This window comes from Peromyscus californicus, unplaced genomic scaffold, assembly GCF_007827085.1.
Source record: "Peromyscus californicus insignis strain IS unplaced genomic scaffold, ASM782708v3 Scaffold_7__1_contigs__length_154581171, whole genome shotgun sequence".
Lineage (NCBI taxonomy): Eukaryota > Metazoa > Chordata > Mammalia > Rodentia > Cricetidae > Peromyscus > Peromyscus californicus.
The window spans coordinates 152,614,175-152,628,886 of NW_026294595.1; the positions used below are offsets into that span (position 1 = coordinate 152,614,175).

Here is a 14,712-nt window from a genome sequence, read left to right on the forward strand (position 1 = left end):
TCACATCCTCAGTTCTAGTTTGAAGCCTCCCTGAGCTACATGAGACTCTGTTTCAAAAACAAAATAAAAAATAGTTAATAGTGTGCCACTGCATTGTGTAAGACTTCCAAGGTTGTGCAACCATCCCCACTGCCTATTTTCTTCACAATTCCATCCCTAGAAGAAACTCTCTGCAACAGAATTCCCACTCTCCGGTTGCTCACACCCCAGTCCACCCCAGTTCCCACAGACTTACCTCCACTGGATTCCCCACAAGTAGGAGCCAGAGATGGCCAGTTACCTAGCAACAGAAGCATTTTTTTTTTTTTAAGGTGGGTAAGGTTTTGAGACAGGCTTTCTCTGTGTATCCCTGGCTGGCCTGGAACTTGCTGTGTGGATCATGCTGGCCTCAAACTCAGAGATCCACCTGCCTCTGCCTCCCGAGTGCTAGGACTAAAGGCATGGTCCACCATGCCCAGCTATGCAGCAGCATCTTCACAGATGCTTACTGTGCCATTTCTGAGGTGGTTACTGCTGCCTTGCATCACGGAAGGGTCACAGGCAGCATGGGGCTGTGATTGCCTCCAGTACAGGGCCAATGGTTATAGGCTGTTCCCCAGAAACTTCAGGGGTCTGGCCCTAACAGATACCTAATGAGTGCACATGGGTGTGGGATGAATGAGGTGACAAGTCCCAGGCTTGAATGGGTTCTTCACTTGAAAGGATAGCAGCCCTGCCCTGCCTTAAACTGAACTCCATGCTTCTCTCCTGGCCATTTCCAAAGAGTTGTTTGGGCTTCTGATAACCATTTGGGGTATTGCTGGCCTCTCCCCTCAGTAGCCCAGTCTGGACGTAGGGAGCATGGAGGAGCTGCAGTGCTGTGCAGAGCACACATCTGCACTGTGTTGTTTCCCAATTTCTGTTTCTGAATTCTTCCCGTCTTCCAACATCTGTCCCCATTGACTGGTGACATTTCCCAGACAGCACAGCAAGCCAGCTTTCCTCTGTTCCTGGGTGCTCTCTTCTGGCACATTTGCCTGTGGGGTAAAGCCTGTCCTTATTGGGACTCCACAATCTGTCTCCTGTTGGCAGTCATCTGTCACTGATTGCCTATGGGCATCCTCTGCTGCCTGGCTACTCCCAGGACTTTCTGGAAGCAGGGCTGAGAATGGAGACCAAGATTTGGGGTACAGAGTCCCCCTTCCCACCTTTTGGCTCTGTTCCCCACTCAGACCTGGCACCTTTGCTCCAGGAGCCTAGCTTCCAGCTCCTGCAGAGCTTCAAGAACACACAAGGAAGGGACCCTTGCTATCAGCTTATCCTCAAAGCCACTACCAGGTCTGTCAAAGCATTGTAGACGTCCCTCTTCCACTTCCCTTCTCTGCACACAGAGATTCCCCTGTTTCTTTCCTGCTTTTGTTGAAATAGAAGCAGGAAGACACTCATCCTGTGTCTAGGGACAGAAAATGCCTCGGCAGACTGAGGGGTGCTGCAGGCTTCCCAACCAGCCAGAGCCTCCTCAGGTGTCCCTCTGTGGTGATTTGAGTCATGAGCAGCAACTGTCTGGATAGCAAATGGCATGGGGCCTTGGCTGCTGCTGCTCGGAAGTACAGCTTGGCTCCCACCCTTCCTGTCTGGGTACGCTGTATCTGCCCTGATCAACAAGGAGACACTGACTGAGCCTTCAAGGGCCTTGTAGCTCATTCTGCTATCTGGGCCCCACAGTGCCCATCACGTAGCCCAACCTGCATGTCCTCTGGTGGAGAAGTCCAGCAGAGACCCAAGAAGTAGTATGGGGCAAAGATGAGCTGTCTACACATAAAATGAGACCGGAAATCAGGGTTGGCAGGTGGCATAGAGCCTTGCTCCCTCTTTTAAGACTCTGGGAAGGGTCTTTCCAGAGTTGGCCCCAGATGACCTTGACTTGTGCCTGTATTCTCTAATACCTACTTCTATCTTGATGGGCCACTGCCTCCCTGCCCCTCTACCCTGCTTCCCCTCCCTGTCCCCCTTTGTGGACAGGGTTTTACTGTGTAGCTCAGGATAACCACAAACGGATAATCCTCCTGCCTCAGCCTCCCAAGCACTGGTATTCCAGGTGTGGGAGACCACACCCAACTTGTTCCCTTTTTAAGGATACCACTCTAAATGCAGATATCCTCAAGATCCTAACTGACCACTGGAACTAGAGGAGTAGCCCAGATGGTCAGGGGCAGGCAGCAAGAGCGGTCCTCAGAGTCTACATGTGTGAAAAGCAACTTAGAACTTCATGTTTGGCCTGTATCGGGCACTAGTGAGAAAATGAAAGCATTGTTGAGATCCAGGAATAGAAAAACATACCTATAGTCCCAGCAATTAGAGGTTGAGGTAAGAAGATTAACTATACATCAACCTGTCTATACATCAACCCTGTCTAGAAACAAAACATGTTCCTGAGGTGGACAGTGATGGCTGCACAATGTGAGTACACTTTATGCCACTGAACAGGCTCTTGAGGATGAGCGAATGGGATGCTACACCACAGTGCAAGGTTAGCCAAGCAGAACTGAACACCTGCACTTGCATGGAATGGGATGGGTAAATGCTGAGGCAGATGTCAGTCTCCTGGTTGACGGTACAGCAGCTACTGGGCATCCTGCCTGAGGCTCTACTGAGAACCAGGTAAAGGGCACATGGAGCTTTATACATACCACAGCATGTGGATCTTCAGAAACCTCAAAAGGAAAGAGTTTAGTGAGCAGCTCTGGAAGAGGGCCCAGCTGCAGTGGTCACCTGGTCTTCAGCTGTGCTCAAAACTGTTTGCTGAGAGGATGAGCCTGCGAGGCAGTCCAGGGATAAAAGCTGCTTGCAGCCACTGCCTTCCTAGTGTCTGATGGGATGGCCCAGCAGCTGCTATCCTCTACTAAGACACCTGCCCTCATGGTGGCACTTCCTGGTGAGGAGCCTCATTTGTGCAAGCCATGGGGCCATAGAGGAGTGGTTGGAGCTCACAGTCGGTAAGGGGTGCTGAGCCTAGGTTATGGAACTGGAGAAAGTCTGTGGATCCTCCTCATTATTGTGTCTCCCTTTTATGATTTGAATGTGAAATGTCTCTTTAAAGCACTGGGGGACATTTGAAGTTATACATGGCTGCAGCCTTCTTTTCTATCTGCTTCCTGGCTACTAAAAATGACACTCCTTAATGCTGTCTGCCCAGCTGTGGGGTGGAGTGAGCATACACTAAACCTTCGGAACAGTTCAGTCCTTCCTCCCTCTGGTCGCTTTTGTGAGCTGTTTTCTTAGAGTGACACCAATGTAACTCGTACAAGAAACTGGTCCCAGAGAAGTGAGGTCGTTACTGTGACCACACCCAGCCTATAAGCGCTCAGAGCACCTGGTCTATAGGAAGAATTTGGAAGTTTGGAGGTGTAGGCTAGAGAAGCCCTAGGATGGAATAAGGTGGGCTTGTCTTGTTTCCTTTTGTTGAAATAGGGTCTCTCTCTGTGGCCCAGGCTGATTTTATATTGCAGCAATCCTCCTGCCTCCTCCTCCCAAGTGCTGGGATTAAAAGAGTAAACCACTGGGTCAGTAATCTCAGTTTGTTTATTGGAGGCAGAGTCTCACCATGTAGCCTTGATGACTTGGAATTCACTATGTAGACGAGGCTGGCTTCAAACATAGAGAGATCTGTAGCTAGAGTTTTCCTGCCTGGCCCACAGTCAGGACAAATCTCTCTCACCTGCCAGTCCCACAGCCGCTCAAACCCGACCAAGTAAACACAGAGACTTATATTGGTTACAAACTGTATGGCCGTGGCAGGCTTCTTGCTAACTGTTCTTACAGCTTAAATTAATCCATTTCTATAAATCTATACCTTGCCACGTGGCTCGTGGCTTACTGGCATCTTCACATGCTGTTTGTCATCGTGGTGGCTGGCAGTGTCTCTCTGACTCAGCCTTCCACATCCCAGCTTTATTCTCCTCCTTGTCCCGCCTATACTTCCTGCCTAGCCACTGGCCAATCAGTGATTTATTTATTGACCAATCAACAACACACTTGACATACAGACCATCCCACAGCAGAGATCGTCTTGCCTCTGTCTCATCAGTATGGATTATAGTTGTACAGCACCGCCAAGCTCTGTGAGTTCATCTTCTACTACACCATTCTGGTGGGAGCTCCCAGGGGCAGAATGATGATAGGAAGTGGGTAGAAAAGATTATACTGATGATATTTCAGGGAGAGATGGAGACTACAGGGTCTGCACAAGACATCATTCACATATATTCTGGCCAGGAATTTGCCTACATTTTGCTATGCCCTGAGACTTTATGTGAGGGTGAATTTTAAAATAAAGGACTAGTTAATCAAATCTCAGCCTTCAGGGTTGTGGTGTGAATATTGCTGGCTACTTTTAGCCATGTTTACATCAAGAATTTGAGGCTGAGCATTTGGGAGACTGAGGCAGAAGGGTATCATGAGTTTGAGATAAGCCTGAGCTACAGAGGGAGGCCCTGTCTAAACGAGAAAACAGCCTAAGAACCAAAGTCCTGCAAGGAGGCAATAGGTAAAGCTGTGAAGGTGAAGCCTAAATTAGAGCCAAGACCCCAGGATTTTGGAGATGCCAAAAATAAAGACTGTCTGCTAAAGAAAGCCACTGACACTGAGTCGGACCAGCACAAGAGAGGCCATATAGGTGGCAAACAGAGCCCAAGCAGAGCTTCCCAAGCCCATTATAGCTCATTTCAAGGCACCTCATGCCCCAGATGCCAGTGTAATTGTGGGATTGAATGCTTGAACTTCTGGGTTTAGGTCTTCCTTTATTCTCTTTGCTTGCTTGCTTGCTTCCTTCCTTCCTTTATTTCTTTGTTTGTTTATTTATTTATTTGTATTTTTTTGAGACAGGTAGCCCAGGCTAGCCTCAAACCTAAGGTGGTCCTTCTGCCTTAGACTACCTCCCCCCACCAAGTGCTAGGATTACAGGCATAAGCCACACCTGGCTGTCCTTCTTCGTTTCCTTTTGTGTGACAGAGCCCCAAGTGTCCAAGGCTGGCTTCCACACACTCTGCAGTCAAAGATGACCCTGAAGTTCTGCACCTCCTGCCTCTACCTCCCAAGTGACGACTCAGTGGTCATCTAAAGCAGGATGCTGTGGCTCCACAGAACTAAATGTAAGGAAGGACTGGTTCTGTGGGGAAGAATGCAACTCCTGAGCAGGGCCTATCAGGTTGGACTCAAGAGAGGTACAAGAAGGTAGCCCTTGGTGCTAAACAACTGGAAAAGTAATCACAGAAGGAGCCAACTGTGGCTCAGCCTCTTACCAGCTGTGAGATGTTAACCACCTAACCCCTGTGCCTCAGCTTCCACATCTGTAAAATGAGAATAATAGAAGTCACTCTATTTGAGAACTAGAGTTTAAGAAAAGAACTCAGAGTAGGGCCTGGAGCATGGTGTAACTGCCCAAAGGTGTCCTTGGCATCATTATGGTCTGATCACAGTCCATGGTGACCCTTTCAGGTACAGGGAGGTTTCCCTGGCCTCTACACAGCCAAAGCCTCTTCTAGGGTCCCTTGTGTCTTCACCCCAGTTGTGATCGTCAATGTGCCGTAAGGCTTGGACATCAGAATTGAGATATCCCTCTGTCCTTATTGGACCCCAGGGAAAGGAAGGGCTCTTTGGTCCTGGGGCTGAGGGACCTACTGGGGCCACACAGCTAGGAAACAGCCAGTCTGGACTAGACCCCATGCTACCATTCCTGATCCTGTGCTTGCCCCACTGTGGAGCTGAGACAGAGAAGCAGTGGGAAGGTGGCCCCTCCAGGTACAGACAGTGCCCCCAAGCCAGTCCCCACCCCCTGAAGTTTGCCTTCCTGCAGGGAGGTGGGACCCAAGCGCTTAATGCCAGGTTAGGGTGGCACTACCCACTGACAGCAGGTGCGGGCACTGCCAGCGGTAGAGCAATTTTGGTAATGACAGGAGGCCCTCAGAAACCCAAGAGCCACTTCCTGCTGGCGGGTGGTGGAAGGGCAAGGGGCAGCAGGGGAGCCCTGCCAGGATGCATATTTGAGTGATGCTAGTGCCTAGCTACCCCAAACCAAGCTGCTGCACCCAAGCTGCAGAGGAGCAGAGCCTAGGACCCCCAACACCCACCCGACCTGGATGCTCATACATGCTGGCATGGTCAGGCAGAGGACTGGCTATTCCCTAAGATGGCTAGGTTTTACTTTCAGACTCAACACAGACCTGCTGAGGAGATGGGCAACTCTTGGCCTCAAAGTCCCGGTGTCCCTTTGAAGCACACTCCTCTGCCACCTGGGCAACTGAGCCTCGACTCCACTGCTCCTCTCTTCTTCCCCACACCACTGACGTATTTACTGCTTCGGGAAGGCAGGGGCCGCTTTTCTGACTCCTTGTCTCAGCACAGTGGAGGGCATACAGTGAGTGCCCAGCAAGTGTTTTTTTGTTTTTGTTTGTTTGTTTGGGGGGTGGGGTTCAAGACAGGGTTTCTCTATGTAGTCCTGGCCATCTTGGAATTCACTCTGTAGACCATGCTGGTCTCGAACTCAGAAATTCATCTGCCTCTCTCTCCTCCGAGTGCTGGAATTAAAGGTGTGTACCAGCACCACCCAACTCAGCAAGTGTTTTGAGGGCTGGAGGGGTAACTCAGCGGGTGAGTGTTTGCTTGATATGCTTGAGGCTCTAGGCTCCATTCCCAGTGCCGCATAAAACCAGATGTGGTGGCTCATGCTTAGAATCCTATCACCAGAAGGTGGAGGCAGAAGGATCAGAAGTTCAAGGTCATCCTTGACTATATAATGAATTGGAAGTCAGCCTGAGCTACATGAAATCCCATCTCAAAATCTCAGTAACAAATTCTTTGTGTTAAGATCAATAGAATCTTTCTCAAACATCCTGCTTTCTTTCCCATCCTGGGACAACCCCTGCCAGCCACCATGCCCTCAGATGACAGGAGCTTGGATGCTGTCCTGCAGAAGGGTCCAGCTCAGACACTGCCATCCCATGGTATCTAAAGCACAGTAACTGCTCAGTGAGGAAGCGATGGAGTGGAAGGAGTGTGGGTTCCACATCAGGCTTGGCTTCAAAGGCTGGCTTCTTGCCAACTGCCGATATGTGACATGGGGAGCGTCTTCAGAATGGAGAATGTGCACAGTACTGAGGGGTCTCTGTGAGAACACAGGTGCTTACCTTGGCTAGCACACAGCAGGAGCACAATTAACTGTCGGTGAAAGGTTCCACACACCCTGAAACCTATCCAAAAGCACTGAGATAGGATGGAGAACAGAGAGGTGGTCACCAGTCATGTGACTTTTATATAACAGGACTCTGCAAGCATTGCCAAGGAGACCCCAGCCATCCCCACTCACAGCCCTGGCTCTGGGTCATTTCTCCTTTTGTGGAGGAGGGGACTAGGTTTACCTGATGGGGCCCCCAGTAGCTTAGGCTCTTCATTTAGTCTGGGAAGGTCCCCAGGTGTCAGGACCTTTTCCTCATGGGGCATCTTCAGAGTCAGTGTCAAGGGTGAAGAGATGACTGACATGTACAGCCAGTGTCAGCACCCAGGGGGACCCTGCTGACTCTGAGCTCTGCTCCTCCAGGTGGCCCTCAGCCTGGTCAGGGCCCTGACTTACAATCCAAGTAGATGTCTGTCCTTCTCTTGGATAGCTGGTCTTCCTCCCAGACCCAGGGCGACTATGATCTTGTACTGCTTATCCCAGGGGTCCTCTGCCTCTGGCTCAGGGCCCACATCTGTGCTGCTCTGCTGGCCACCTAGCTCCCTGGCACCAGGACACAGTAGGTGCTCAGTAAACAGCAGCTGCACTGCTGGGCTCCAGCACAGCTCTGTGTCCTCCAGGCTAGGACTATGAGAGCAACTGGAATTGCAGAGGCCCTGCCTGTTTGTTTGTGCAGTCTCGGGCCCAATAGACTCCGTGTCTTTCTTCTCTCCTCCTCCGTCCTCACACAGCGACTCCGGGAGCGGCAGTTCCCAGAGATTGAAGGCAAAATTGCTTGAAAGCCTGTGCTTTTATCCTCCAATTTGTAGCCATTTAGTAGGGCCGGGTGGAGGGGCAGCTTGGGCGCTGGCTGTGCTGAAAGTGCCCGTCGCTGGAGAGAGCAGTCCTTTGTCCTTCCCCAGATCACTCCTGGCTTTGGGGACAGACACCCACTGGGGAGGCCAGGCCCAGTGAAGGGTGAGGGAGCTAGTGCCAGCCTGCTGGGGAAGCCACAAAACCTCTCGGCTCTCAGGGACAAGATGGGGGAGTGCTGAGCAACGAAGGTGGCATCCGCTCTTACCACTCCCAACCGCTCAGGATAGGGCCCAGGTGGGCCAGTAAGGCACAGAAGACAGTGACTATAAAGGAAGGTCCAGAACCCCAGGCTCACTGTGTACTCTAGCCCAGAGGATCTTCTCAAATCTGGAGAGAGAGACAGAAGAGGGGAGGGTCTGCCCTTTGGGAGTTGTCAAGTAGTTGGGAAAGACAAGTGCAGGTGCAGCTGCAGGGTAGCACATCTGGATACAGGAAGAAAGCTTCATGGCTGCTTCCTCTGTGTGGCACTGAGCTACCATGGAGCTTTGCTTGGGTGTGACATCCCTCACTACAGTGATGACCCCACGGTGCCTGGCTGTGAGGCTATGGTGACAAGTTCCCTCCCGGCTCAGAGGAGGAAAGGTGAAGTCTCTGAAGATCAAGGTGGTGGTGAGGTAACACAAGGGCCAGGCTGTCCTGTTCCGGATGGTGAGGCTAGTCATAAGGCTGTCCACTGAAGGTAGTGTCACTCACTCACCCTCCATCCTGTCTTCTTCCTACTTTCCCCAACCTTCAACCACATGCAGATCTTTGCCTGGGATGGTGCCTCTGCATCTCTCAGTCCCCACAAGGCCAGTTGCAGTCCTCATGACCCCAGAAGTGCTCTCTGGTCCCACCAGCCCTTTTGCTACCACTTTCCTGAGCTTCTCTTGAAGCATGAGGCATGGTCAAGGCTCTTCCTGGGGCCTGTGTCTTGCCAGCACACAGCCGGGCTACCAGCCTGTAAGGTCAAAGCCATGACAATGAATGATTTCTGTCAAGAAAGCTGAGCAACTATCTTGGAACAGACTGGCTACACTGATGGATTCTGAAGGCACATGTGAGCCAGTCCAGTACCATGCCACCCGCCTGGAAAAGGGGCAGAAGCTCGGTCTCTGCCCCTACAGGCCCTTGAGTTTTGTGATGGGGCACCTCTGGGAACAGTCCTTTGTGGGAACCAAACCCTGGGACGACAGCCTGACTTTTCTCCCACCTAGTTCCCCAGTTGGAATACCAAGGTCACATTCTTGTCTCCATGGGGCCTCCAATTGGAACCCTGAACAATAGCTACTCCCACAAAGTCCTCAAAAGTCAGCACCAATAAAAAAATACACTTTATTGTGTCTTCACATTGGCAGAGGCAGCAACACCAGGGCACAAAAACAGCAAAGCATGCAGAGGCCTGAGGTGGGCACACAGGACAAGGCAAAGCGGTCCTCCCAGGCATCCCCAGCCTGCTCTTCTGCTGACTCCCCTCTATGCCTCAGGACCCCCAGGGCAGTCAAGAACCCCTCTATCCAACAACCCATGCACCCACCCCCAAGTTCTGATTGCACAGACGGGGCAGGCAGGGCGGGCTTCGGCCAGCGGAGCAGGCATCCCTGCCAGTGGGGCCAGCGTCCCCAGCCTGGGGGCGGGGCGGGCAGAAGCAGCTGGCTCGGCGGCTCAGCCGGAAGCTGCAGCACTGAGGGAGGAGGGCGTGGGAGCCCACACCTGCCAATCCAGCCCCAAGCTCCTCGGCAATTTTGTCTCTCTTGATTAAACATCCAAGGAACATCAAGTTCACAGACGTGTTTTCTTCTCTTCCATCTTCCTTGAAAACATCCAGAATGGAAAAGCAGAGCAAGGCTTCAAGGTTCCTGGGGCACTTGACACTTGGTGGGGCAAAGAGTTGAAGGGATAAGGTTAAAGGAACTAGGCTCTGGGCTTAAGCAAGAGACAAAGGCAGCAAAGAGCATCATCCCCAGATTGTCTGGGAGAGGGAAGAGTTGCAGTGTGTGGTGGGTGTGCGGCAGTTGTGTGCACATGCAGGGCACACTGCTGGGGCAGGAGCCTGGAGCACACACCAAGATTTGCATTAGAGAGGACACCAACCACTAAGTGTGCAAAAGGGGACCCCACTGGCACTGCGTTGTCTGTGGAGGTGGGATGCATGCCTGGGACTCCTGGATTGTCTCTTCTGGGGTGATGGAGAATGTGGCGGCAGAGCCAGCCAGCATGCTCCAGTTCCACCAGTGAGGGCCCCTAGCCAGCCTACCAGGCTGCCCCACTGCAGGGCTGATGATCTAAGAGGCTATCATGGCGTTTAGAGCGGCCATGGACAAGGCAGGGCCCACACCTGGGGCTGCCCATGAAACAAATACAAGGGTACAGCCGCAGAAGAGTGGAGCAGCTGCTCACTTCCAGCACTGCTCCAGGGAGCCATGGGGCTGGACCTTGAGCTTCTGGGGACAGAGGAGCTTGGTGAAGGCCCTGCGGAAGCTGTAGTGGCACAGCGGGTAGAGCACGGGGTTGACGGCTGAGTTGGCCCACAGAAGCCAGAAGGACGTCTCGTACCAGTAGTCGGGGATGCAGTGGCCATGGCAAGCAGCTCGGATGATCATTAGGAGTGTATACGGGGCCCAGCAGAGCCCAAAGATGCTCACAATGATGGCAAGAGACTTGGCCACCTTCTTGTCCCGTGACAGCCGAAAGCGCTGGGTGATGCTCTGGGACACCATCTTCATGCGCTTCTCCAGGGATGCTGAAGACGCTGATGGCTTGGAGCCCCTTTTGAGTGAGCGTGGCCTCTCAGTGCCCCTCGAGGAGCTGCCAGAGCTGGAGGTGGGTGAGGCAGCAGCGCCCCCACCACTGCCACCCCCGAGAGCAGCCTCCCCAGCCTCCACACCAGGGCCTGCCTCGCCCACCCCGTACCTGTGCAGTGGCATGGCCTCCCCATGCCCTTTGGGCCAGCAGCCCCAGCAGCTGGGGGGAGCTGGAGGTGGTGAGGGCTGGGCGTCAGGTGGGGGTTCTGGACCAGCCTCACGGGCCCCGTCCAGCCGGAGGCGGGTGCGCCTCTGGATGTTCAGGTAGATGCTGAGGTTGAAGAAGGTAACACTGAGGAAAGGCGTGAAAAACTCCAGAGTGGAGGCCGTGATGAGGAAGTACCAGTTGTAGAAGAACTCAGCGTAGCAGTGGCCCTCGGGGATGGAGCTGCCACCAGACAGGTACTCCCAACTCAGGATGGCAGGCCCGTACAGCAGGAAGGCCAGCACCCACACTAGTGCCATCTTCTGCACTGCCCTTCGTGTGTCCCCCTGCTGGGCCCGGTAGGAGACCTGCGGGAGGACGCACAGACCAAGAGGTCAGGAACATCGGACTGGACGCTCAGAACACTCTCTGGGCCTCTGGGCCTGCCATGGGCAAGGTGCCGTGTTCCTTCTCTCCATAAACCCTCCTGTGCCTGTGTCCCCTGGCTGACACTCTCCCAGAGCCTTGGCGCCTCCCACAACCAACCAGAATCTTGCCTCTTTACCATCCCCCACCAGCTACAAGCTCCGGGGGGTCCTGCCTTTGGTTACTGCCTCACTAGCACCCAGATTAGCATTTACCACACCCAGGAGCCACACACAACTGTTTCTGATTCTTGCTTCAAGGGCCAGAGCCATCTTCAGCGGCCAGCTGTGCTGAGGGGGAAAGGGCTTTGCCCTGTCTCTGCTCCAGTACTTCCTTTCTCCCAGTACTGGAGCTGGGAGTACAGAGGTAAACCACTGCTGGCCCACTGCTGGAGACACACCCCCCCACACACACACAAGAATTAAGAACCCTGTCTCCTCTTCTAGAAGGAGAATGCCTAGGAAAGGTAAGAAGGTAGGGCCGTTTAGTCTTTTCCAAGATACAGCATCTAACCTCCAAGTGCAACTACTAAACAAGGGTACAGGAGGGGCAAGAATCCCGCTATGGAGCCTCAGTGGGAAAGCTGGAAGACGTGTCCTTGATAGCCACCTTGGGAAGCACAAGACCAACCATCGCAACTTGTGCTAACCACAGGTCTAGGGCACACCTGCCACATGCCAGCTCTATACTGGGCACCCACCACAGTAGCCTTGTGATTGCACCACTCTCTCAGTGGTTCAAGGGATTGAAGGGACCTAGGGAGGTTCAAGAGGGCTCCATGCTGGTACTCTTTGCAAGCCGATCCTCAGGCTGCCCCCGGATAAAACCTGAGGTGAGGGAGCCATCAAGGAGAGAAGGTGAAGCAAGAGCTGCAGCCCCGTTCCACACCACTGGAGCTTGTGCAGCTAGGAGCTGTGGCCGACCTTCCTGGGGTTATGTGCGTACACCTCCGTGTGCAGAAAAGTGGGAAGGATGAAGACCCTCTTTCAGTTCCAGGGATTCTAGACCTGCCCAGGATAGAGGTTGTACACTGACACCCCTTCCTGCAAGATTCCAAGCTAACCTCCTGTCCCGTGCTCAAACTATCAGCAGTTAATGGTCACTGAAAGTGACTTATGTGTCAAAAGGGAGCAAGCCCACCAGGCATCCGCCTGCAGCCATTCCCTGTCCAGTGCCCCCAACACACGGAATAGACTCTAATTCCCACATCCCAGAACTCACAGCTCGAGTGACTGACAGGAATCGGTCATAGCTGATCAGCACGATGTTGAAGACTGAGGAGGCACACAGCAGATAGTCTACCACCAGCCACAGCTTGCAGAGGCCCCGGCCAAAGGTCCAGCGGCCCGTCAGCACATAGGGTACATACAATGGGATGCAGAAGGCACCTAGAGGAGAGCAGCTGTGGTGGGACCATGGCTCAGGACTTGGGGTCAGACCGACCGACCACATGGAGAGAGGGCATAACCTGGCCCTCATAGGGTAGCCATCTCTCTAGGACCAACAATCCTATTTACCCTGTTCCCCCACAACTGAGCAACTGCCAGCCTCCAGCCTCCACAAAATCTCCAGACCACCGATGTCTCCTGGACCTGGAGGCAGGAGGAAGGACCTCCACATAAGGACTTCTGGACCCAGAACCTGGGCTTCTGCCAACCCTACCTACGGCCAAAAGGAGGAAAAGAGGGTATATGTCCTCCCAGGCTGTCTGGTACTGGAGCCAATCATCCATCCCTATCCTGGCTGTTGGACCGCCTCCCTTCTCAGCTTAAAAACCGAGAAAGCTTTTCTCTTGGCTTAAAAGGTTCTTGGCTGCAGCCGCGCCAGCCGCTCTCGCCGCCCAAACCGGCTTCCAGCGTCTGGGAGACGCAGCAGCTCGCAGCCCCAACAGGTGTCTGGCGCTCCGGGCCCCCACCGCGTGCCCCGCCCCCCCTCCCCCAGTCGGGAGCAGAGCTTGGACACGTGAGAACGAGCTCCTCAGAGCATTTCCTTCATCTCACCCCCGCCTTCCCCCATGGTCCCCTTCCCCAGCACAGCTCCCCAAATCCCCCTTCCATGTCCCCTCCCCCCAGCGTCCTCACAGAAGCCTGAGTCCGGCGCCGCTGCCTTTGTTTGGTTCGGCGCAGGAGCCAGCGCTGCACCCGCGGTTGCTGCTGCGCCTTGCGCCTTGTTGAGCTCCCGCGGACTGGGGCAGCCTCCCCGGGGACCTTCCTACCCAGGCCCTGTCCTGTGGCCCGGAAGGCGAGGAACTTCGCCCGCGCATACCATCCTAAGGTTTCTAGAGGTTCCCTCCCCAGGCCCGGACCCTAAGAAGCCACCCCAGGTCGGAGCGCCAAGCCCCATTGCCCAGCCCGGGCTCCGCGCCCCTGGACTCTGGCAGCGGACGGGGTCTGGGGGCTTTACCCACGAGGAAGTCGGAGATGGCGAGGTTGAGCAGAAAGAAGTTGTTCTGGGTGCGGAGGCTCGAATCTGCCACGAAGGCGAGCATGACCAGAGCGTTGCCCAGCACTGTGGCCACGATGAGCAGCGCCATGAGCGCAGCCAGGACAGCGGTCCAGGCAGCGGAGAAGCTGCGCGCCCCGCCTGTGGCCGCCGCCTCACCGGCCAGAGCGCCCGACGCGTTCAGCAGCCCGTCGGGCGGCGCGCGCTCCATGGCCCAGCAGGCTCACACCGCTCAGGGACACAGGGCAGGGTGCGGGCCGAAAGAAGGGCAGCCGGGTGGGGCCCCTGCTCGGGAGCCTAGTCTTTGCCTGCTCTTCACCCAGCCCGGTTTTCCGGGGGGTGCCCGGAGCATGGTCCGCGGGGCCGGGTATGGGAGCCTGGGTTGGAGTCCGGGAGGGCGGTGCAGAGGGGGCTGGGGTCGGAATCTGAGTCGAGTGGGGCGGGCGGCGCGGCTGCTACAGCAAGAGCAAAGCCGAGCTCCAGCCGCCCGCGGAGCGTCGGTGCACCCGGAGCTTAGCGCGCAGCCGAGTGCGCCCCGCGCCCGGCCCGCCGCCCCCCGCGCCCCGCGCAGAGCCCCCGCCATTGGCTGGCGCCCTCGCCCCGCCTCCGTCCCGCCTCCGCCCCGCCCGGCGCGGGCAGCACCACGGACAGCGCCGCGTGCCCGCCGGCCGACTAGAGACCCTGCCCAGGTGCTCACAGCGGCTGGCGGAGAGCCCGGCCGGGTCACTAACCAACCACAGGGTTGGGGACCCTGTCTGAGGTCGCACCTAGAAGCTGGTCCCTTGGCTATCCGTCCATCCTCGTGCCCTCGGCACTGGTGATCCCTGCTCAACCCTTGTCCGTAGCCCCTG

General features: G+C 54.8%; 1 protein-coding gene across 10 annotated transcripts; it reads right to left on the reverse strand.

The window, feature by feature from the left end:
* Positions 1-9,743: 9,743 nt before the first annotated feature.
* Positions 9,744-14,406, reverse strand: Hrh3 (histamine receptor H3). Of its 10 annotated transcripts, XM_052725139.1 has the most exons (5): positions 13,827-14,406; positions 12,937-13,081; positions 12,641-12,807; positions 10,958-11,361; positions 9,744-10,813 (listed from the first exon to the last, which is right to left on the reverse strand). In XM_052725139.1, the coding sequence occupies exons 1-5, from the start codon at positions 14,070-14,072 to the stop codon at positions 10,441-10,443; spliced, it is 1,335 nt and encodes a 444-aa protein (XP_052581099.1). In that variant the 5' UTR covers positions 14,073-14,406; the 3' UTR covers positions 9,744-10,440. The 10 variants fall into 10 exon arrangements, with proteins under 10 accessions (XP_052581099.1, XP_052581097.1, XP_052581100.1 ...); XM_052725137.1 differs by having other exon boundaries at positions 9,744-11,361; positions 13,827-14,405; XM_052725140.1 differs by lacking the exon at positions 12,937-13,081 and having other exon boundaries at positions 13,823-14,404.
* Between the last annotated feature and the right edge of the window lie 306 nt (positions 14,407-14,712).

Excerpts from the sequence above, each read along its gene's own strand:
- Hrh3 (XM_052725137.1), bottom strand. The coding sequence starts at position 14,072 with ATGGAGCGCGCGCCGCCCGACGGGCTGCTGAACGCGTCGGGCGCTCTG. Across the intron at positions 13,082-13,826 it reads TCGCCATCTCCGACTTCCTC|GTAGGGTTGGCAGAAGCCCA; the intron begins GTGGGTAAAGCC and ends TTTTGGCCGTAG. Across the intron at positions 12,808-12,936 it reads CTCAGTTGTGGGGGAACAGG|GTGCCTTCTGCATCCCATTG; the intron begins GTAAATAGGATT and ends GCTCTCCTCTAG.